Genomic DNA, 24,829 nt, shown 5'->3' with positions numbered 1-24,829 from the left:
AGAAAAATAATCCCCATTCTCTGCCATGATTCATTTTTATTTTGTTCCATATTTTTCTCTCTGGCTTTTGAGTCACTGGTGAAAGATGAGATCCGGCATAAAATCAATGTTCCATTAAAATGTTATGATCAAGAATGGCTTAATAGCTCTGGAACAGATGCTTTTGCTTTTAATATTACCGTATATTTCACTAACTCTTACACAGAAATGTATTGCTATCACCAGGGCTTCTATATTGGTCCTGTTTTGTCTGTCAGTTGATATGGGCACTAGAATAGAATAATGGTCATATTTCTCATTATAAAAATTAAACAGATTTTGACAGATACTGTATGTTTGTAGCATTGCAATCCTATTGGTCTCTAAATGAATTTCACTGAAATTCTGTTTAACACCATTGATTTGATGTGGACATGGTGGATCAGTCTGAAATAATTTATTGAAACAAATAATCTGTCATATCTGTTATTGATATTATAGCGTAATTCAAATTAGTCAGTATTAGAGAAGATGCAGCAATATACAGCTTGTTGAAAGAATGTATGAAATGAATAGGTTGTCTGATTGCTCACAGAGGAATAATCAAGGAAATAAAAAACGGAGCTATATATGACTTGTGCTATTGTTTTTATTATCTTTATCACCATTATTGTTATCATCATTATTAATTGTAGCAGAATAAAATCAACCAAAACACCCCTCAGAAACCATGGCTTAAATTTCTTCACACTTCGTTGAAAATAGTAAAGACAAAAAAAAGATAGAGTTTGAAATAAAGTGGTAAAACTGAATCATTGTTTTGAGGATCATATGGAAGGTTTCAAGCGACCCATCATATGTTGAAGGCTTTTGTTATGGAAATCATACTTTTTGGCACTTTTCATCGTTGCGCAGCCAAGCCGGGCACATCAATAAAATTGAAATAAATATAAAAGAATAAGAACATGGACAAATCTCCCAGTCAGAGTGCACAGAGCAGTGGAGTGTTGTTGGTAACCTATGACAGATAGCTTTTAATTAGGACTTTTCCTGATTCACATTCCAACTCACACTGCAGTTGGTACCTGTATTTGTCTTCTTTACAAAAGACAACATAAGCAAAGAGAGCAAACAAGTAAATGTCCACATGCATTGTCATATTATTGCTGTGATATACAGTATGTACAAATATATTTACAAAATTGTCAAAGAGGAACAATGTTTTCCCTTCTCAAACTCAGAACAACCGTTCAGAACAAATTTTCACTTACTTTTCTGCATTTAGTGTTTCTATTCATTTTGGGACAATATGACTGCATTTACACAGGCAGCCCAATTCTGATATTTCTTCCACTAATTGGTCTTTTGACCAATCACATCAGATATTTTCACATCAGATCTTTTTCAGAGCGAGTGAAAAAAAGATCAGAATTGGGCTGCCTGTTTAAACTCAGCCTATAAGTTTGATTTTGCAATCAAATCAATATCTGTATTGGACAGACAGTACAGTTTGGTTGTCATATTGCTCAGAACAAACATGGATCCCTCCATCAAGTAGGAGGATAAACTACAAAATAATTTTGGGAAAAAACACCCAGTTCCTTCTGAACTCAAAATACCTGTAGGCTACACAAATATTCCACACGTTGTTTTGGAGACAGGGATTTTTTTCACAATGAGTCCAGTATGTTCGCCAAGCCTATCATGAACCAAGACTACATCTTTAGAATGAAAGAGATTAATATAGAGGCTGGAGTCATTGTATAGGGGAGTGGAAGTGGTAAAAAAGAAGAGAAGGATGGAACGATAGAAGGAAGACTCAGTTTATTCTCTACAGGTTTTTAAAGGAGAACTCACCATTACTGTGATTGTGTCATCCATTTAGAATATGCAAATAGCTGACAGTGCATTTGTCTGCTGGTGCTCGACCTTCCCCTTGGAGGTCGCTCACCAACTCAATTACTCTCCCTATCTGCAGTCTGTCTGCAAACACCTGTTATCCTCCCACACGCTACAGCCTCTACCAATCCCAGTCGAACCATCTCACACACCACTAAACCACACATCTCATCAAAACCAGTTAGAGAGGGAGAGGGGTAAGGATGGTGTATTATTATTTTACAACAATAACATCAGTCTTTGTGTCATGAAGAGATTTACATGAATAAAGGATTTTGTATAAAGCCTTCTCTTGTCAATTAATAGAAGAACATCAATTTTATTGACACATTAATTATAATGACATATTTTTCATAGATATCATTATCTCGCCGATAGACACCCCATCATTTCAAATCTCTAATCCTAAAAAACACATGGATTCAACGTAGAGCGATCTGCCAAACAGATTAATTTTGGAAGCAACTGTGATTGTAAAGAAAATCCTTATCATGACAGATGAGCTAAATGGAAAGCACTCTGTATCACACTGACTAACACCGGTTGTTTTCAGACTTCCAACCAAGTGGCAATTTTCTGTTATGGGAAGTGTTGTTTTAAATTTATTGTGCAATTTCTGTTTTCTATATACTGTGGGAGATTTTGGAAAACATTCACATTTTCATTTAACTTCAAAGGTCTTCTCAGTGCATATTCCCCTTTCACTGTTAAACCAGGATACATAAACCAGTCCAAAGCTCTCCTAGTCTACGTTATAAGGAAAACACTGTCTTACAGATAAATCTGCCAATCTCTTGATTCCCAACTTTTCCCTTTTACAGGGATTTAATGGCTTGCAGCAAAGCTCTGGCAGGGTAATCGGGAGAGCAATTGCTGTCGACACTGTTTTATAATTACTGCATTGCTATTATTATCGCCTGGCTAATCCACCTGGGAAAAAGCCTTCCCATTGCCATTATCTCCTCTGGCATGATGATTGGGGCTCCTCGGTCCTCCTTCCAACTAACTCAACCTGTCAGGATTCTAAAATACAGCTCTGTGAGTTGTGGAAGACAAGCCAGCTGGTAGAATAGAATGTGTATCTGTTTGAAAATAACTGATTCCCCCTGTCTTATTCAGAGGGTTGAATAAGGAGTGTTTGATGTTCTATGTGGAAAATGTTAGATTTCATGGGATTTCTAATAAAGCATAATAGTAAGGTTTGCTATCTTTGGACAGCATTGCATGACATGATCATCAACCCTTCAAGGGTCAATCTTCAGCCAATATGTGGAGGGAGGCAGTAGAGTGGACTCTACCTTTGGGAAACAACAAGATGGAGGATTTATTAACGTTTCTTCTTCATCTGTTTCAATTTAATGCCCTAAATCGACTGCAAACAGGACAGTTTTGATTATTATTATACATGTCAATTGCTGTACCAGTGAAGTTATTATTGCTGTGAAACAAATATAATCTGCATTCATCATTTGTTTGAAGTTATGGCTGATACTAGACATTGTTCCTCTTTAAAAAACTAAGTCCCATGGACTCTCTACAGTTTCATGCATATAAACATTTTCTTTGAAGATCAGCAGCATCTTACAAGGTCAATGGAAAGTCATATTTCAACACGTGAATAGACAAATACTGTAATGGCATAAATTAATAAATTAGTAGATGAATACATTTAGAAACATATGAAAAACAAATACATTAATAAATTGACAAATAAATACTTACATAAATAGATCAATAAATACACCATTTACAAGGTAGTAGGATGCTATACATCTAATGGTAGAAAGAGCTTTCAGCAACATATATAAAATAAAATAAAACATTCCTTTGTAACTGAGGGTGCATGTCATGAGATCATATATTTTCCTTTTTGAGGTAATACCAGTAAAAGAAGAGGGAGAGCACCTCAGAGAGTGTAATGAACATTGCTTATTACGACTGAGGGAAACACCACAGAGTGGCAAAGTTCATGCAAGCCACCGTGGTGGAGGAAGAACAGGGATGGTTTCCATTGCTATAGACAGGTTACTGCACAATGCACATGGCACCTATAACAACGGATCGATACATTTGGTTTGGCTCCCAGTGTTGTTATTGTTAAACTGTAGTTACCAGTATGATGAAGAGAGTGTACTTTGAGTGCTGCCGGTATCTTGTGATTCCACAACCTGTTCAACAGGTCTCCATAAGAACTCAAAACAACTGCTCTGATGGAACTGACAGTGACCCTGGTTCATGATCCTATTGAACTCAGCTGATGTAGTTTGCCTTTAGGTTTGTTCAATGAGTTTTGCTGGAAGTTTTCTGAATACCCACAGTTACAAAGATGCTTTGCTTTCAAAAATCAAGGAGGAATTGGCACCAAAATGTATAACAAATTCAGTCGGACAATAGAAAAATAACACCCATTGAATTAAAAACATATGTGTGACAAAAAGGGTACTTTTTAAACTTTAAAATGATTTCCCTTTTATGCAAATACTGTCATAGTACTCATTTTCATAAAAAGTGAATGTTGGCAGTTGCAAAAGAATTAAATTCTTAGCAAATAAAAAGCAGCATAAAAATACAAGAGGTCATTTTTGTCTCTAAAAAACAAAAGAAAACTGTTACAGTCCTTTTTTATGTTTTTTTTCTTCTTCATTTTCCCTGTACTATTTTCTATAAAATATCAGGAATCTAAATAGTATTACTATTGATATCAATATCATTATAGTCATTGATAAAAAATCACATGCCAGGCCTCATATATAATTGTGTGTGCATGTGTGAACGTGTGTGAGCATGTGTGCATATGCGTGTGTTTGTGTGTGAGCTAAAAACTAGAGTATTTATTTGGAGAATTGTTGTTTTGATTGTAAGTATCTGTGGATGATTAGCTACTGTGCAGGGGGAGGGGGGGGGATCCAGCATCTTTTGAAATTGTCTTTGCCATAATCAGAACAGTTTTCTTCACGTAATCTCAGTGAAAATATTGCTTTCTAAAAAAAGGAAGAAAAAGGCATGGAGGGCAGAGTGAAGGGGGTTATTGGTTGTAGAACCTACAATATAGGATTCCAAATTTTGCTTCCTTCCTTCTGGTTCCGGCAACTAGTTCTCAGAGCAGGACTCGTCATCATCTTCGTCCCCGGAACCCTTGAAGCAGGCTGATTCATAGTGCTTGTTCAGGTAGGACTTGAGGGCGAAGGTCTTATTGCAGCGCTTACATCGGTAGTGCTTGAAGGCAGAGTGGGTTTGCATGTGGGCGCGGAGGTTTGAGCGGTCAGCAAAGGCTTTGCCGCAGTGGGCGCAGGCGAACGGTTTCTCCCCGGTGTGCGAGCGCATGTGGCCCTGCAGGAGCCAGGGCCGGCTGAAAGCCTTGTTGCACACGTCACACTTGTGCTTTAGGTTGTGGGTGAGGATGTGCATTGCCAGTGCCGGCATGGACACATACACTTTGTCGCAGGTGGGACACTGGCGTGCCATCTTGCTATCCAGGCTACGGTGTGTCTGTTTGTGCCTGCTGAGGTTGGACGAGGTGGCGTACGTCTTGCCGCACTCGTTGCAAGTGTGACGGGCTGTCCCGGTGGCCCCTGCCTCCCTCTCCTCTGTGGCATCAGCATTAGAAGCACCAGAACGACCTCCCTTACGGCCATCACCATCTCCCTTCCGCCGCGAGCGCCCGTCGGAGATGAAGAAGGCATCCATGGTGTAGCCCTCGGTCAGGGCCTCCGCCTCGCCACTGTAGAATCCGCTGGCCGTCATGCCGGACTGGGGGCTGTCGGGGTGTTCCAGGTCAGGGTCACAGTACTCCTCACCCCTGCTGCTCACCTGGGTGTACAGAGGGTCAGAGACGGGCGACGCCATCTTGAGCTCCATCTTCGTCTCCCCCTGATATACAGATGGTGTGATGTAATCCTGGATGTAGCCTGGAGAAAACATACAATAATAGTTACATTAAGGGAAAACACACACACACACAGACAGTGACAGTGAGAGTTAGTCTACAGTAGGCTGAGTGTTGTGGTGGTGGAGAAGTGCATTGTGACGTGATTATATGATTATCATGGATGGTTGCCTCTTGTAAATTATTAAACAATAGAATACACACATAAAAAAAACAAATTGCTCCCCAAATCACACAGCATTTATCACAGGACTGTGATGCTGCAGACCACTATTCACAGCATTCACCTTTATTACACAGTTACAGCACAGACGAGTGGTGGCTGCTAAACGCAGAAAACTGCTCATTAAAGACACCTATGAAAGAAGGCCCCTCTTATTACTTGAAGTGGTCTCATTGATTAGTCACCGTTTCTTTCTCCCAGTGACTTCCTCACTCCAAGGTACTGTTTGTCAATCATCTGTGACTGAAGGTCTATATCTTTGTTTTGTTTGCCCAATTAAGCCTAAACACGCTGGGCCCATCAGGCAGAACACACTGTCTATGGTCTGGGGTGACTGTCCAGAGGACTACAGTATTTGGGGATGATAAATCATCAGGAGAGGCCATTAAAACTGAAAAACACATTTTTTTAAATTCTAGAAAGCACTTGAATTGTTTTTGGAGCGCTTTATTCTTTCTAGTAGCTTGGATACCACCTTAAATATTAATTTCTCTCAAAAGAGTAGCACTTCCAGGATATTTCCAATTTGGCTCACTGGATTATTGACTGATGTTATATTACAGACAGGTCATTTTATTGTCTTGGCAATCTTTAATGTCTCCTTATATTGTGAGGCAGCCAAGTGGAGCTAAAAGGTTTCCTGGCATGCAGCTGTAAAGAACTAAACAACACTGAATATTTACCAACATTAGCCCAGTACATCTACACACTTGTATGCATTTATCTAAACATGTTCCACTTTAACAGCTTGCTAACATATAGGACAAACATATGATTCCAATTCTAATATGTGGTGTGAATCCTGAAGAAGAAGAAAAGGCAGATTCCTAAGCACTGTGTGCAGCAAGTGGTGGAAATTAACTATTGACTGGTTTTTAATGAAATTCAAAGTTTCTTGCTGATCAATAGGCCTTCATCGGTAAAATAGTACAGCTGTTGGAACACACTGCGTGTGGGGAAATAAGACAGAAATAATGCAGGGCAAGGAGTAAAGTGACTGGAGAAGACAATACAACGATAGCCTACTGAACATGGTTCAGTGATGGAAAGGTTAAGCTGAAACGTGATACACAGGATTACCAGCAGAACAAAGTGGCTATAGTGTTAAGCTCGCTGAAGTGCCTTTAGGAATCAGGTCATTAGAAAATCAATTTTTAAGTGCTCTCTTAGAATGCTGTCTCCATTCCCAAGGGTTCTCACTCAGAGACCATTCCTTGTCAAATACATTACCATAATACTATAGGACTGGGAGACTGGGATCTTATTGGAAGGCAAGGGTGCTATTTGGTCAAAAGCACCACCCCTTTGTTGACTAGCCTATATAGCTAACAACTCATGATATATCTTCCTCTCCTGATATAACTTCTTAAGGTAATGGTAATTCTTACTTCATAGGCTATTTCAAGTCTAATAGCACACCCTTGTTTCTTTTTCTTTGAACATCTAAAATAAAACACTATCTCATTGAATATACAGTACCGTAAAGAGAGCACAGGAAAATAGCCAAACATACTGTATACAGCAACAGATTGTTATTGAAACATATGGACATCTTGTTTTTTATTCCCCTGATTAATTACACATGTGTAACAGGTTTTAATTACTTAAGGTCAGACAGAGAGTTCATTATTTGTGGCTGAACTAATGCTGTATTAACCTTTACTGTATAGCGACTCATTCCTCTAATGCAAAGCGAGCATGTTATTAATGGACTCCCTCTCCCACCCTCCTTCTTTGTTGTTCGACAGACACTTCAAGTCAAATGTCTCCACAAGGGGAAAAGCGCTGATGCCAGGCATTTCAACAATGTTGTCATTTCTCTGGGATTTCATTGAAAAGACAAGAAGGGTTATTTTGTCTGCATACAATGATAATCGTTGGTACTAATGCAGTAATCCATTATATATATATATATATATATTTCCCATCAAAATGCTTATTTCTTTCTCAACAGAAGAGGAGTAGTGTTTACCAATGACAGAACAGTAGAGACTGAGACTAACAGCTTTATTAAGGATGAAATTTCAACCACATAATTTATTCAAAGAAGTAATGTTTTTTGCAATGAATCTGGCTCAATAACTTTATCATAACCGTTTGCATTTGTGTTTATAAAATGTAAATAAAAAATAAGTTAATTTATCCTCATACTCTATCATAAAAAATATATATATTTAGTGAAACTGCAGCCATAATTTGTGAAGAACAACTACACTGTTCAAACATGTGCTTTTGTTCTCAGTTGCTGCTGCTCCTAATCTAAAATCACTGGATAATAGTATTATGTGATGTGCTTGAATAACAAGTGAGCATTTTATGTTCACAGGTTGATCTGAACTGTAAAACTATCTGCTTATTGCCAAGACAAAATAACAAAGAGAGACAGACAGACATCTGGCATCCTAAATATGGCCACAAAATGGGAGCGAGCTTAAACCTGACTGACTGAAAGTGAAGGACGTCTCTCTCTAGCTCTGACTGGACTGGGGCTTAGCATACTGCCTAGTCCTACTGTTGCCCACTGTGCAGCTATGGGCCCTTTCCTCTATGTTTACTGTATACCCCTAGTCACGTGGCCCCACGTCAATGCTGCCCGAAGCATTTTTTACTCCTTTTTCTCCTTCTTTCTCTCCTCCTCGCTCCCCCTCTACCCCAGCTAACCCCCCTCCCCCGGCAGTACTGTACAATGCGTTGATATCTCTTGTGACGCCGATAGGCCTGCATGGATGAAACTCCACCCCTGCTAGTTTTCAAACGCCCGGAAGGAGGAGAAAGATGCAGCGGAGGGATGGGGGTGGGGAGACTGTGCATGCATGCTCCGGTTGGGTGGGAAGGGAGGCGGGCAGAGGGGGGCGAGGACTGTGATGGAAACTCAAGGACAATAACAGCTAAGGACAAATGTATCATCCAGCACTTATCTTTCATTTTCATATATTTCTCAGATCGCACAAAGACTGAAGAGTGACAGCCTGCATGTTTCAGGCACACCGTCATTTGTGCACGCAATACAAATTCATAGATACACGTCTACAGGCGAGAAGCACGTTTTGCTCCACCATTTGCATAAGCCGATCCTCTGCTGTGACCTGAATTGTGTCTGCCTCTCATCAGAGTCAAAAAACAAAAGTCTGGGAGCACGATGGGGGTGGGCTGGTGGTGCTGGAGAGGATTATTTGGGATACGGGAGCAAAATCTGATGGCTTTATGTAACATCTGTTATTAATTCCCAGACAACATGCAGACAACAGGCATGTCAAGGGCTGAAGAAACACTTACAAATAAACAATCAAAAGATAATTCCAACTGTGTTTACTGTATAGATGTCATGGGGCATTCTTATTCTGGAATCAACAACTAAACCAAAGAGAGCAGTGGTGCTACAGTAGCACACCCTAGACAACAGCAGGCAGGACGTGTGTGTGCTGTGTTCTGTGTGCTGTGTTCTGTGTGCTGTGTGCTGTGTGCTGTGTGCTGTGTGCTGTGTGCTGTGTGCTGTGTGCTGTGCTGTGCAGAGGCATGCAAACTCACCATTCTCACTGAGACGAACGCCCAAGCTGGTCACAGAGTCAGTGATGGAGCGTGTGAAAGGAGTGAACGAGTCGTCCAGGTGGTGATGGTGATTAGAGAAATCATCAAGCTTGATTTTCTTCACCAAAAACGAACGGGGCATGTTTCAAAGAATAAAAAACACACAGAACTGAGAATCACACATGAAGAGAAAAGATAATACCCCCAAAGAAATCAGCAAACAGGCAGAGCTGGAGCAGGCTGTCAGTAGAAGTAATCCTTGTGTTAAATGAAAATGCAACCTCTAAAAGACATAAGAGAAGGAATGAAAATGGAAACCAGTGGAGAACAAGGCAGACGACAATGCTGTGCGTTTCTCTATGGCACCCCCAGCTTTCCAAAAAATACAATTAAAATATTTGGTTCAGCACTGGATAGCTCCTGTGATGCAGCAGGCTTAAAGGACCAGAGAGAAAGAGAAGAGAGAGAGAAAGAGAGAGACAGAGAGAGAGCGTGGAGGAGGGAGGAGAAAGTGAGAGAGTGAGAGAGAGAGAGAGAGAGAGAGAGAGAGAGAGAGAGAGAGAGAGAGACTGTCAGACTAGCTGAGATCAGCTCTCTCTCCAGCCTTTATATGGGGCACAGGCAGTGGAAGATCAGGTGGTGCTGCGAAATGGAGCTGCTTAGCTTTAATCCATCAAATGTCTCCGGGGACACACATCAAATTACCACTGAACCGTCTGTGCGTTCATTCGCACACAGACAGAGGAGAAAGAACACACCCATTCCCCCCCAACACACACACACACACACACACACACACACACACACACACACACACACACACACACACACACACACTGCCCCCACTACTACCACTGCCCCTCTCCCCTCCCTCCCCCACTCTTTCACTCCCACTTATGCTCCATGCTTACAGAAGGAGTACAAGAGGTGGATTGAGACAATGGAGACGTGGAGGAGAGCACATTTAGTGTCCTGTCGTCTATTGTTTTCAGATGAAGTGGCACAGTTTATGTTTTCCTTGTTACAGGAACTGCCTTGCTCCTCATCATGTCCTCTCTGTTACCTCAGACTACCCCTCACTATTCAAAACTCTCCCTGGCTGGGACAAAAGCAGACATATCTTACTATACTAAACACACTGCACACACAGATACAGTTGTCGGATCTTAATTTGAGCCAGTTTGCTATAGCACGAAAATAATTCTGAAGCAACAGGAAATGTGAATTATTATGTGAATCAAGTCTGAAATTTCAAAATGGAAATTACAAACCTCAGAAGCCTTTTTAAACCTCAAATACTCTACAAGGTCTCTTGCAACAGGATGATTTATATTAAGATCCGACATCTGTACTGTACAATTCCCCAATTAAAATGTTCTTCTATGATTCTCTATGAGAAAATGTTTGAATTGAAAATTACATTTTTCTTTACTTCCTGAATTGGCGGAAATGAAATGGAATTCACCCCAACCCTGACACATACACACTGTAGAGTTTCATAACAGGGATTTCAGCACTGTTTATCTGCTTATCCATGGACGCAATAGGAGCGTTTTGGCAAACTCTCTAGCATCTCCCTGACGGTGCGGCACAGATGTGCCCTGCTATGCATGAAAATTAATTGCCTGTTTAATTAATTACATATTTTTGATTAGAATGAAATGTAAAATTAGACTCACATTTGCTAATTAGTCAAGTCATTTCTAGATTGATTTGGGTTGATTACATTAAAACATAGCAGGCAGCAAATGCTCCGAAGTCTACATATTCTGTAATATTTGTTATTTAGAAATATTGAACAGATGTACATGTCAGAATTCTGCCAGAAGGTGTCAATGTATCTGACAAATACACATCGGAGACTGTAGGAATCTTACATAACAAGACTTGATTGCTCACTTGTAGGACACTGAAACGTCTTTTACTGTATGTCAATCAGGCATATGAACTCTCATCATTCTCAATAATCAATCAGGAAAACCATGCACAACAATGCTGTGGTACTGCTGGATTATACAGCGAAAAATTGTCATGCTGCGGTGATACAGTAGCAAGGCTACGGATGAATTTCATGCTAAATTGACAGTCATAAATTGGAAGTGACAATTTTATAAGGGTGCTGCTGCGTGCTTCAACAATTTGGACATGCTCTAAGAAACTTGTTACAGCCAAGTTCAGTTATCTAGTCTAGCAAGAATCAGAAATGGAGAAAGATGGAGAAAACACTTGTCACGTCCTGACCAGTAAAGAGGTTATTTGTTATTGTAGTTTGGTCAGGACGTGGCAGGGGGTGTTTGTTTAATGTTCTATGTTAGTCTATTTCTATGTCTATGTCTGTGTCTAGTTGATCTATTTCTATGCTTAGTTTATTGGTTTGACCTTCAATTGGAGGCAGCTGTTTCCTGTTGCCTCTAATTGAAGGTCCTATTTAGTAGGGGTGTTTTTTCATGGGTTTTTGTGGGTAGTTGTTCCATGTGTAGCTGTATGTCTCACAGGACTGTTTTTTTCGTCATCGTTGTTGTTTTGATTAAGTGTTTTTGTTTCGTTTTCTTCTCAATAAACAAGAAGATGAGCATACACATTCCCGCTGCGCCTTGGTCCCATCTTTACGACAATCATGACAGAACTACCCACCACCAACGAACCAAGCAGCGGAGGAAGGAGCAGCAGAGGGATTTGGAGTTATGAACATGGGAGGAAATTTTGGACGGGGCAGGACCTTGGCACCATGCTGGGGAGTACCGGCGACCTAAGGAGGAGCTAGAGGCAGCCAAGGCGGAGCGGCATCATTACGAGGCATTATACGCGCAGATTAGCAAGTGTGAGAGGCAGCCCCAATAAAAAAAATTGGGGGGGGGCACACGGGAAGAGTGGCTAGGTCAGGTAATAGACCTAAGCCAACTTCCCGTGCTTATTATGGTGAGCAGCGGATCATAAGAGCGCCGGTCTATGCGGAAGTGCACACGATCTCGCCCATGTGCACGCACAGTCCGGTGCGAGCGATTCCAGCCCCTCGCAAGTGCCGTGCTAGAGTGGGCATCCAGCCAGGTAGGAGTATGACTGCACAGTACATCTGGTCACCAGTACGTCTCCTAGGCCCAGGATACCCTACGCCTCAATGCGTCAGCCAAGTCCAATTCGTCCTGCTCCTGCTCCTCGCACTGGCCTTGAGGTGCGTGTTACCAGTCTGGCGCCTCCAAAGCCAGCCCCACGCACTAGGCCTGTAGTGCGTCTGTACAGTCCAGAGCTTCCGGAGACAGTTCCCCATCCAGAGCTTCCGGAGACAGTTCCCCATCCAGAGCTTCCGGAGACAGTTCCCCATCCAGAGCTTCCGGAGACAGTTCCCCATCCAGAGCTTCTGGCGACAGTTCCCCGTCTAGAGCTTTCGGCGACAGTTCCCCGTCTAGAGCTTCCGGCGACAGTTCCCCGTCTAGAGCTTCCGGCGACAGTTCCCCGTCCGGTGCTTCCGGCGACTTCCTACAGTCCGGAGCCTGCAAAGACGGCCCACAGTCCGGAGCCTGCAGAGACGGCCCACAGTCCGGAGCCTGCAGAGACGGCCCACAGTCCGGAGCCTGCAGAGACTGCCCACAGTCCGGAGCCTGCAGAGACGTCCCACAGTCCAGAGCCTGCGCAGCCAGAGTCGTCCTACAGTCCGGAACCGGCGCAGCCAGAGTCGCCCTTCAGTCCGGAATCGGCGCAGCCAGAGTCGCCCTTCAGTCCGGAACCGGCGCAGCCAAAGTCGCCCTTCAGTCCGGAACCGGCGCAGCCAGAGTCGCCCTTCAGTCCGGAACAGGCGCCGCCAGAGTCGCCCTTCAGTCCGGAACCGGCGCCGCCAGAGTCGCCCTTCAGTCCGGAACCGGCGCCGCCAGAGTCGCCCTTCAGTCCGGAGCTCCCAGAGTCGCCCTTCAGCCCGAGGTCTCCATCGACGCGCATCAGCCCGAGGTCTCCAGCGACGCGCCTTAGCCCTGAGCCTTCAGCGGGGGTGGACAGGTTAGGTTGGGGAATAAGACCAGAGCCTAAGCCAACTCCATAGTAGGAGGATTGGGGAGGGGGGGGTGTAGCACAAGAACCGTCGGTGACGGTGGCCACCCTCCCTTCCCTCCCTTTAGTTTGGGATTATTTTTTGTTTTGGGGTTTATTTTTGTGTTTATTTTTTTATTTTTTTGTTTGAGGTGCATCTGGGGTCTGCACCTTTTTTGGGGGGGGGGGTACTGTCACGTCCTGACCAGTAAAGAGGTTATTTGTTATTGTAGTTTGGTCAGGACGTGGCAGGGGGTGTTTGTTTAATGTGTTTCGGGGTTTGTTGGGCAATGTTTTATGTTAGACTATTTCTATGTCTGTGTCTAGTTTATCTATTTCTATGCTTAGTTTATTGGTTTGACCTTCAATTGGAGGCAGCTGTTTCTCGTTGCCTCTAATTGAAGGTCCTATTTAGTAGGGGTGTTTTTTCATGGGTTTTTGTGGGTAGTTGTTCCATGTGTAGCTGTATGTCTCACAGGACTGTTTTTTTTCGTCGTTGTTGTTTTGATTAAGTGTTTTTGTTTCGTTTTCTTCTCAATAAACAAGAAGATGAGCATACGCATTCCCGCTGCGCCTTGGTCCCATCTTTACGACGATCGTGACAACATTGTGCATCATGCTATTAATGATTTCCTAAAGGTTTTTTAGAGTGAACTTTGTTTTGTTTGTATACCCGTCCTCTAGTTTGACCTTGGGCAGAGGACCTTCTCATCCTTCTGCTTTCTGTACAGTGCAGTGGAGCACAACCAGGGCACACCTCTCTGCTTCAGACATGGCACGCATACATTAATATTTCAAACATATAAAGATGACACTCAGAAGAAACATTGAGGCACAGATAGAAACTCAACTTGATGGAGGAAGGAAACCATAATTGAGAAATAAGCATCCTCAGCACCTACTGTGTCACTCCCAGTGCTATTGCCCTACATTTAAGTGGTTTTACAGTGTTATATTTGTTTTATTCAAATGGTTGTGGGGTAACTTTTTTTGTCTTAGCATTTGCGCAATTGACTAAATATTTTGACAAAATACACAGTATTCAACCCATAGTAATTCTATAATTTACTGTGTTCCATTTAATTATTTGATTCAAAAATTCACTATTCCACAGACTTGATGAATCCACATACTTGATTGATTAATTATCCTGATTTGATACCAACAAGTGATAGTTACAGGTGACAAGTTACAGGTTTCCCCTCCCTCACCCCTCTCCCCTGCCCTGAGCTCCAGCCCCCTCAGACTCACTCTGACATCTGGTCACTGCCTTGGGACGGGTGTTGCCATGGTGACATCCCCTCTGGGCTAGCGGGAGTAGGATGGCTCTACCCTCCCCGGTAGTAGGGGCAGGGGCTTGGGCTGTATCCACCGTCTGGTCATGAATATACTGTATTAATATACTGTATGGCCTCGGAGGGCTGTGGAAAGTTGGCCAGCTGAATGGAGGTAAATGTTTTGGGTTTCTCATTCTTTGAGGCAATTCCTCCGCTAGGGATGCTGTGCAAACTGCAAAAGGAGAATGTAAGGCCGTTCCGCAGGTTCCAACCCCTCTATTTCTACTGCCTCAATTTACAAACATGTTATGCAATTGAATCACTTAATTTACATGCAAGCTAAGTCATCTTGGTAATTTCTGTATAAATTTCTGTTGAATGGAGAGAAAATACATATCTTAATTTCTCTGAAACAGCTATTTATTTGTAGTGGTGCCTAATGAGTCCAGGACACAGCCCATAGCGCCACTTATGATGCTACCATGAGTGTTTGGAGCAAGGTAGTGAGTCCATTAGGCACAGCCATTTATAATTCACCTCTATTTTCCTTACTGGGTTAGTGGTGCAACAAGCCAACATCCCTTCATTCTGTTTTATTATATTGGCTCTGTCATGTACTGTATCACATTGTGTTGTGTTGTTTTATAATAAACATTCTATACTCTACAGTACAGTCACTACAGATGTAGGATCTTAATTTGTGCCAGTTTGTTACAGCAGGAAAATAATCCTGCCCAATAGGAAATTTGAATTATTATGTGGATAATTATAATTTATGGACATTTTTTGTAGGGGTTGTAACATTTTTCATTAGGGCAAATCAAGGCTGACATTTTAAAGTGGAATTTACAAACTTTAGAATACTTTTTAAACCTCTAATACACTACAAGTTTGCATTTCCTGCTGTGCAGGAAACTTCTCAGCAACAAAGGATCCTACATCTGTATATGGGCACAAAAATAAGTGACTTAATAAATAGTTGATAAGTGACTCACCAGTGTATGGGACAAGTTGGATCAGAATTAGTTTATCCAACAATATCACACACAGAGACAATGATGAATGATGTTGTCTCGGGTGGTGTGAAAATAAATAAATAAAACCAAACTACAACAAACAAATAAATAAATAATTGTTATATATAACACTCTCCAATGCAATACAAACCCTTTCTTCTGCTGTAAACAGAAACTGATCAGCCCTAGCACAGAGAAGAAGGTTGAGGAGACAATATTTCTTACTTTATTGAGGACTCCCGGCTCAACATAAAGGGAGTGAATGGGCTTTAACAGCTTCCACTGCCACTGTATATCAAATGCAAGTTGGCAGATAGTTCACTATATCACTCATGCCCTATCTGGCTTGTGTCTGCCTGTTGTGTGTGTGTCTCGGTGCGTGTGCTCGATTTTGTTGTCCACAGGCAACTGTACAATAAGTGGGGCAATTAAGTGAGAAAGGCAGAAAGAAGCTAATATGTTCCTATCTCTCTTTGACGGATGAGATAATTTATGCTAATAACATCTCCACCAGCTCCAGTCTGCCTAAAGATGATAGCAGACCCATCGTTCTCCCTCTGAAAAATCCTTTTCATACTGTTTCTCAACAAATTGCAAGAAGACAGCTGCATGGCAATGAATGAATATCTCTCAGACAGAGCACAGACAGAATTGTCTGTTCCTCACCTATCAATATATAATGGTAACTCTTACTTACACTCACTCATACTGTGAGCCCTTTTTGTAGTTTGGAAAGGAAGGAGTACTTAATGGATGTATAAACATGAATAACAACACATACCCAGTGATATTTTGAAGATTAGAGACATTTTGGAAATAAATGATACAACAAACAGAATTCTACACAGCCCAAGGTGTGATCAAACTTAGACGGGAAGCAATTGTTTTGCAGTGAATAAAAATCTCCTCCTCTGTCCTATTGTCTCTGAGAAATTGCTCCTCATCAAATCAAATCAAATCATTTAGCCTGATGCATGCTTACAACCTAGCTGCATGGTTACAACCTAGCTGCATGCTTACAACCTAGCTGCATGTTTACAACCTAGCTGCATGCTTACAACCTAGATGCATGCTTACAACCTAGCTGCATGCTTACAACCTAGCTGCATGCTTACAACCTAGATGCATGCTTACAACCTAGATGCATGCTTACAACCTAGCTGCATGCTTACAACCTAGCTGCATGCTTACAACCTAGCTGCATGGTTACAACCTAGCTGCATGCTTACAACCTAGCTGCATGGTTACAACCTAGCTGCATGCTTACAACCTAGCTGCATGCTTACAACCTAGCTGCATGGTTACAACCTAGCTGCATGCTTACAACCTAGCTGCATGGTTACAACCTCTTTCTCCCTCTTCCTCTCTTCCTCTCTTTCTTCTGCTCTCTCTCTCTCTCCCCCCCCTCTCTCACTCTTTCTCTCTCCCTCCCCTCTCACTCTCCCCCTCTCTCCCCCTCTCTCTCTCCCTCCCCCTCTACCCCCTCTCTCTCTCCATCCCCCTCTCTCTATCCCCCCATCTCCCCCCTCTCCCTCTCTCCCTCCCCCTCCCCTCCTGTCTCTCACCCCACACTCACAGTCTGTTCTTTAACCTCAATAGCCTCTATCAGAGAACACAACCCAGGAACATATGAGAATATTAAATATGATGAAAGAATGATGTTTCTTAATACCATTCAAGCTGCAGCTCAGTACACAGTTCTAGTGGGATAAATTCCTTTATCGTATTGTGGATGAGGAGGGAATAACTGGCCGTGCAGAGCAGGGTTCTTCCATGATGGCAGATCAATAAATAACACTGGTGAAAGTAGGAGCAATAAAGAATATGCAATCTCCAACATATGGGAGGTAGCTAGCTGCCCACAACCATGCACAGTAAGGAACTCTGTTATTGTCATCCACTGAGACAAATGTGCTATTAACTTCCAAGGACAAGGTAACTTTATTGTCTTAAAGAGTACTGGGGAAAAAGAATGGACAGCGTGATTTTCTAAATGTCATCTTTTCAAAGAGCTGTAATTGTGAATGGAGAGATGCTTGGATTGGACTTAATGTAATAGATCTGATTGTTCGTCTCCATCCCAAATAAGTCATTATTATTCATAAACATTTCCTTAAAGGCAAACCTAATTAACCCAGTACTTTCCAAAGGAATGATGCAGAAGCACCCTGGTGCCATTAAAAACATCTAAAGATCTACATTTGCATTCTGCTTCCCTTTCTATAGTGATAATTAAATATGAATTATAATAGTCATCATCGCACCTTGCTCTAAGTTATCTCTAAATGATTGTTCCAGTAATCTTATTCTAAATTAATTGGGTTAATTAATCATGAACAGTCCCTCCCCCACTTCCCCTCCTCCATCCCCAAAAAGGCATTGCAGGTTTTTTCATATTATGTTCCATGGAAACGGTCATACCACTGGATAATAGACTGTCGCTTTCAATTTGTACCCAACCCCAAAATAGGAACAACTGCATTAATGTGATGCTATCAGTCTGATTGAAATTAGACAACAAATGAGAATATTTGCATATAACCAGCATGGGTGAAGTGGATTGGCCCAATAGACTAAACACATACCCCTAGATGTTTATTGTTTAGTCCCCAAAAAGTGTTCATTCCAGTTGCTCATTTGTCTGTGTGAGCAACACCTGTTTGCTTTAGGGGATAAACAAAGACACGTGGCCCTTGTTGCCAAAAACGGAGCCCTTTCATGAATAAAATGAAGGAATCTGCAACCAAGCAAAAAATAAATCATCAGGCAACATTGAAGCAGGCGTCTTTTTTCTCCTCTTATGTGTTTCCCTTCCCACCTGCTTGGCAGAAAGGTGAGGATCAATTTCCCAAGGATTAGGCGGCCTGTGGAAAATGATTGCTTTTTCTAATACTTAGCAAAAAACATTATATTTCCTGTGGTCTTTGTTACTCTCAACATTTTCTCAAATGAGCAAAACACAGGCGAGCAGCATTGACGCCTTTGCGAACTTCACCTTGGGACCAGTCGTCATTTGCATATATATTGAGAGCATACGTTTTTGGTTTATAATAGTCACCATTCTGGGGTAGGGGTGGAAGGTGGGGGCGGGTGGCAGGCATTCTGTTATGATGCCCCCCACTGGGCACAGAAGTCATTTCAATGTCTAGTTTTGATTTACATTTGGTTGAGCTGTCAACTAACGTGAATTCAACGTGAATTTAAAAAAATGTATGTCACCATGTCATTGGATTTAGGTTAAATCTGTGTGAAAAAAATACGAAATTCCCTTAAGTTGATGACTTAAAAAAAAAAAATGTTTATATCCAATCAGTTTTCCATGTTGATTCAACATCATCACATATCATTTTTTTGATGAAATAACATGGAAACAATGCTGATTCAACCAGTTTTTGCCAAGTGTGCTTGTCCGCAAACAACACTGAGAGATAGGCAGGCGATAATCACGGTGCTGGGAAATCCTGACACACTCTGGTGTTGCTCTTTTTCTGCACACTCTCTTCAATCCCAACAGATAGGCTACAGCAGACACTGGCACACACTGGTTGAATCAACGTCGTTTCCACGTCGTTTTAATTAAATTACATTGAACCAACGTGGAATCGATGGTAAATTGTCGTCTGTGTCTAGCGGTTTGTGTCTCCGCTTTAACAATGGGATTCATGGTCCACAGAGCGGAACGGCGGTTGCTATTTGAATACTTTTTTGAATATTTGATGAGGGGTGTTGACGTCAACTGCCTGTATTCAATGGAGAGAGAGTGAGATGCTAGCTCGTGAATATGCATAGTCCATCTCAAATTTCAACAGGGACAACTCCGATGTAAATAGTTTTTTCTCAAACTTGCCGAGATGTCACGTGAATCACACTTATATCAATACACTCGGAACAAACTACACATTATGAAACTTCTATTAGATCAAATAAGCCTCACGTATCAAAATAGCAATTCATTTTCATCTTGACAAAATTTGACACTCTTTCATTGCCACCCATAAAAAAACTCCTCACTTGCTTAATAATTAATGATCTGCTTAACATAAACCCTCTTTCTTCACCTCTTCCTCTCTGGCTACAGAGGCTACCACAAGACAAAGACCCATTAGGGAAGAGTGGGGTATCGTTTTTTCTAGGAAATGATACACAACATTTATCATTTGACCAAATATTTAGGAAGAGGTCAGGAGTTTGTGAAGGAAGAAACCACATGGAAAAAGTGGTAAGCAAGTTGCTTCCAAAAAAACTGATTTTCACCAAGTCAAATGTATTTATTGTGTTAGAGGTTTCACAGTGCTTGCATCTAAACCAAAGTAGATAATTTTAAGATTGTTCTATACATCAGTTGGGGTCCCTATAAGCTTCAATATGAGTTCCTAAACCTAGCATGAAAGTGCATCATTGTAGCTGTGTGGGCTAACATAGTCAAAATGTTTGCCTTGGGGTAAGATTAGCCAATGGCAATAGGGTAAGTTGAGCCAATGGCAAGTTGAGCAAATGTAAGTGTTTTTTTTCACCAGGCGTAATGCAAGGCATGCAAGGGCCTGGCCTATATTAAAAGTGTTTAAAAAAGTATGAAGTGTTTCTTAGGTATTATGTCTGTGTTAAAAGATGCTTAGAATGATTAAAAGACCAAAAAGCGATTGTGATTGTGTTGAATTGTGTTTGGGAAATAGAGATAAACACGGTTTTAAAAAGGTAGTGGTAATACTGTACTTCATTCAGTACAGAAATTTGTTGGCAATCTTACAGAAGGCCGTGGCTCCTGGGTCACCCTTTATATACGGTGCATAAAAGCTGCCTTCCTCCTGTCTGCTGTCTGCTCCATCCACAATGGCTGTAGAGCACAGACTGAACAACACAAGAAACAATATGTAGGAGTTCAGTCTCCATTAATCACTTTCACAGTTATGTCAGATATATCAATTTTATAACTTTCCTCTTGTAGTGGGAAAGTGGTGTAGAAGATTTCCTTGTATTCTTCCTTCCTTCCAAAAATATTTGTGATGCATTTTCATATTCCCTCAACACACTCCACTCCACTGTTGGATATGTTATTCTAGAATCTGACCAACCAACACCAATGGCTGCCCAAATGAGGAATGACAACAGTCCTGTATAATTGCCTGATACATTAATCAGATAAGGCACCTGTCAAAACAGGCGACATTCTCTGTGGAACCACCTCCCTCCCAATGGGCCTGTTCTGAAGGACTGAGTTGCTATTGGTAATGACAACTCCGTAAGTCGTAAGTCTGTCCCCTCTGGGTTAGGGATGAGAGAGAGCCCCATACATCTAGTCCTCTTCTCCAATCCATCCCTATTAAGATAATGCATCAAACAGACATTTTAATTTGAAGTTCATTTTCTGCTCAAGGGTTTGTAAATGTCTGTGAGAGATGAAACAGCTAACCTTTCATTTGCAACATTGAATGGCCATTGGTATTATTTTTTGGGTTCATTCTGACGTACATCATTTCACTCAGTCATTGTTTATGCCTTTTGGATAGACGCTTTAAAACTTCTTTTAAATACTGCAGCCAATAATGGTTCTCTCCATTTGGACTCATTGGTGAACCGCAGCAATGTGTTGTTCAATGGTAACCTCATTAATTAGGACACTAAACCCCTACATCACAACCTCTTTGGACATAAGAGTTTCTGTAAGGCTATAGCCAAGTTGTTTTAGAATTTCTATCTTATGTACAGATGTAGGATTTTAATTTGATCACTCTTTTGTTGCTGAGAATTCTCCTGGACGGCAGGAAATGCAAACTTGTAGTGTATTTGAATTTTAAAAAGGCTTGTAAAGTATGTAATTTCCACTTTAAAATGTCAGACTTGATTTGCCCCAATGAAAAATGTATCAACCCCTACAAAAATGTTGATTAATTATAATCCACATAATTATACACATTTCCTGTTGCTGCAGGATTATTATCCTGCTGTAGAAAACTGGCTCAAATTAAGATTCTACATCTGTATGATTGCACAGAAGTGGCCATAAGTTTAGGTCTGGGTTCAATCAGATCAAGCGTTAACTGGCGATAGCCGTCACCCACATAGCTGATGCATTGTCTGTGTCAGCGGTGGAACTGCGTTGGAGCTGTCAAATCGTTGAGCAGCTGCTCTTGTGATCTTTGTCTCGAAGCCACACCCATCCCACTCACGTTAGAAGTTCTGAAATTAGAAAGTGTAGGCTATATAGAATTAATGACACTCAAATTTAAAATCATAAAACAAAATAATAAGGATTTCTATCAGCCTAATTGAGGTGTAGATGACATCTCACATTAAACAAGGCTGCATGGGATTTCTCTTAATGTGACTCATTGCAGCCAATGGCAATGTCCGCTTTAGGTATACTGCCGGGAGCCGCTTGTGTTTTTGACAGCTCTAATGCAGTTCCACCTCCAACACCGTCAAAACATCAGCTATGCGGATTTCGGCTAAAGCAAATCTGATTGAATCGGGCCCTTAGTTAAACCAGGTATTCTCACCAAAAACAAACAATGATGATTCATTGATATTTCACAAAGAAACCAATTATACAGAATAATGGAAACTCCCTCCCTGACTATAACAAGACCTCATCACTCAGCTGTTATAGGGAACAGTGCACCCGGAGACCTCTGTTACCAACAGCTTGGGTGACGTTAACGTGTGTGAAATGAACGCTCATGCCTGCCAGCGGTGCCTTGGTGCACGCTGGGCTCAACACCTGCCCGTGTTCAGCAGCTACCGCCACAGTCGACCGCATGTACAGTTGAAGTCGGAAGCTTACATACACCTTAGCCAAATACATATAAACTCAGATTTTCACAATTCCTCACATTTAATCCTAGTAAAAATTCCCTGTCTTAGGTCAGTTAGGATCACCCCTTTATTTTAAGAATGTGAAATGTCAGAATAATAGTAGAGAGAATGAATTATTTCAGCTTTTATTTCTTTCATCACATTCCCAGTGGGTCAGAAGTTTACATACACTCAATTTGAATTTGGTAGCATTGCCTTTAAATTGTTTAACTTTGGTCAAACGTTTCGGGTAGCCTTCCACAAGCTTCCCACAATAAGTTGGTTGAATTTGGGCCCATTCCTCCTGACAGAGCTGGTGTAACTGAGTCAGGTTTGTAGGCCTCCTTGCTCGCACACACTTTTTCAGTTCTGCCCACAAATGTTCTATAGGATTGAGGTCAGGGCTTTGTGATGGCCACTCCAATACCTTGACTTTGTTGTCCTTAAGCCATTTTGACACAACTTTGGAAGTATGCCTGGGGTAATTGTCCATTTGGAAGACCCATTTGCGACCAAGCTTTAACTTCCTGACTGATGTCTTGAGATGTTGCTTCAATATATCCACATAATTTTCCATCCTCATGATGCCACCTATTTTGTGATGTGCACCAGTCCCTCCTGCAGCAAAGCATCCCCACAACATGATGCTGCCACCCCCGTGCTTCACGGTTGGGATGGTGTTCTTCGGCTTGCAAGCGTCACCCTTTTTCCTCCAAACATAACGATGGTCTTTATGGCCAAACAGTTCTATCTTTGTCCCCATGTGCAGTTGCAAACCATAGTCTGGCTTTTTTTATGGTGGTTTTGGAGCAGTGGCTTCTTCCTTGCTGAGCGGCCTTTCAGGTTATGTCGATATAGTACTCGTTTTACTGTGAATATAGATACTTTTGTACCTGTTTCCTACAGCATCTTCACGAGGTCCTTTGCTGTTGTTCTGGGATTGATTTGCACTTTTCGCATCAAAGTACGTTAATCTCTAGGAGACAGAACGCGTCTCCTTCCTGAGCGATATGACGGCTGCGTCCTCCCATGGTGTTCATACTTGCGTACTATTGTTTGTACAGATGAACGTGGTACCTTCAGGCGTTAGGAAATTGCTCCTAAGGATGAACCAGATTTGTGAAGGTCTACAATCTTTTTTCTGAGGTCTTGGCTGATTTCTTTTGATTTTCCCATGATGTCAAGCAAAGAGGCACTGAGTTTGAAGGTAGACCTTGAAATACATCCAAAGGTACACCTCCAATTCACTCAAATTATGTCAATTAGCCTATCAGAAGCTTTTAAAGATATGACATAATTTTCTGGAATTTTCCAAGCTGTTTAAAGGCACAGTCAACTTAGTGTATGTTAACTTCTGACCCATTGGAATTGTGATACAGTGAATTATAAGTGAAATAATCTGTCTGTAAACAATTGTTGGAAAAATGACTTGTGCCATGCACAAAGTAGATGTCCTAACCGACTTGCCAAAAATGTAGTTTGTTAACAAGAAATTTGTGGAGTGGTTGAAAAACGAGTTTTAATGACTCCAACCTAAGTGTATGTAAACTTCCGACTTCAACTGTACATAATAAACAGACCCGTCCTTATCACTGGATCTCCATTAGAGGAGACTACAGTCATCTGAATCCAGACTACCTGGCAACAGGGACAAAGGAGGGTATTGTAAAGGCAAATGGTAATGGTTTTTACTATATTAACTGACTGCACACTGAGGTTCTGAATTAGACCAAAGGCCTGATGTTATTACGTCCCCTGGAGGGCCAGGAGCTTGTCTCTCTCCTTCATGATGACTACAGTGGAAACCAGGTCAGTGCTCAAATCGTCATGCTCTTTGCCCTCGTCACTCTGATCCTGTCTATACGCTCCATTCAGACTGCAGAGGAACAAAGGCCTGCAGCAGGTTGGTACCTCAGTCACATCTTGGTCAGCATTCGACACTGGAGAGATGATTGTTATAGTCTCATATAGGCGAGAATATCTTGCAATGCTAACCCATACTTTCACTGTATGGGGGTGGATATTTATTTAGCACATTTTCCCATATTGTCCTACTATAGCACTGCTCCTGCAGTAGCCTGCAGCAACAATCACACTCTACTACAGTGTTCAGCCGAAACAACAGGCTACAGGGAGTAAGTAAGGGGGGTGTTTTTAATCAGTAAACCCTGGCTGCATCCCTCTTCGTCAATACATCCTGCCCTCTCAG

General features: G+C 41.7%; 1 protein-coding gene across 1 annotated transcript; it reads right to left on the bottom strand.

Moving 5' to 3' along the window:
- Nucleotides 1-4,773: 4,773 nt before the first annotated feature.
- On the bottom strand, nucleotides 4,774-10,040 carry LOC106572483 (transcriptional repressor scratch 1-like). Its single transcript, XM_014146707.2, has 2 exons — nucleotides 9,516-10,040; nucleotides 4,774-5,786 (listed from the first exon to the last, which is right to left on the bottom strand). The coding sequence occupies exons 1-2, from the start codon at nucleotides 9,655-9,657 to the stop codon at nucleotides 4,969-4,971; spliced, it is 960 nt and encodes a 319-aa protein (XP_014002182.1). The 5' UTR covers nucleotides 9,658-10,040; the 3' UTR covers nucleotides 4,774-4,968.
- Between the last annotated feature and the right edge of the window lie 14,789 nt (nucleotides 10,041-24,829).

Source organism: Salmo salar, chromosome ssa15 (genome assembly GCF_905237065.1).
Source record: "Salmo salar chromosome ssa15, Ssal_v3.1, whole genome shotgun sequence".
In the NCBI taxonomy this organism is placed as follows: domain Eukaryota; kingdom Metazoa; phylum Chordata; class Actinopteri; order Salmoniformes; family Salmonidae; genus Salmo; species Salmo salar.
The sequence above is the reverse complement of the archived record's forward strand: the minus strand, read 5'-3'. Positions and strand labels throughout refer to the sequence as shown.

Excerpts from the sequence above, each read along its gene's own strand:
- LOC106572483 (XM_014146707.2), bottom strand. The coding sequence starts at position 9,657 with ATGCCCCGTTCGTTTTTGGTGAAGAAAATCAAGCTTGATGATTTCTCT. Across the intron at positions 5,787-9,515 it reads CGTTCGTCTCAGTGAGAATG|GCTACATCCAGGATTACATC; the intron begins GTGAGTTTGCAT and ends TGTTTTCTCCAG.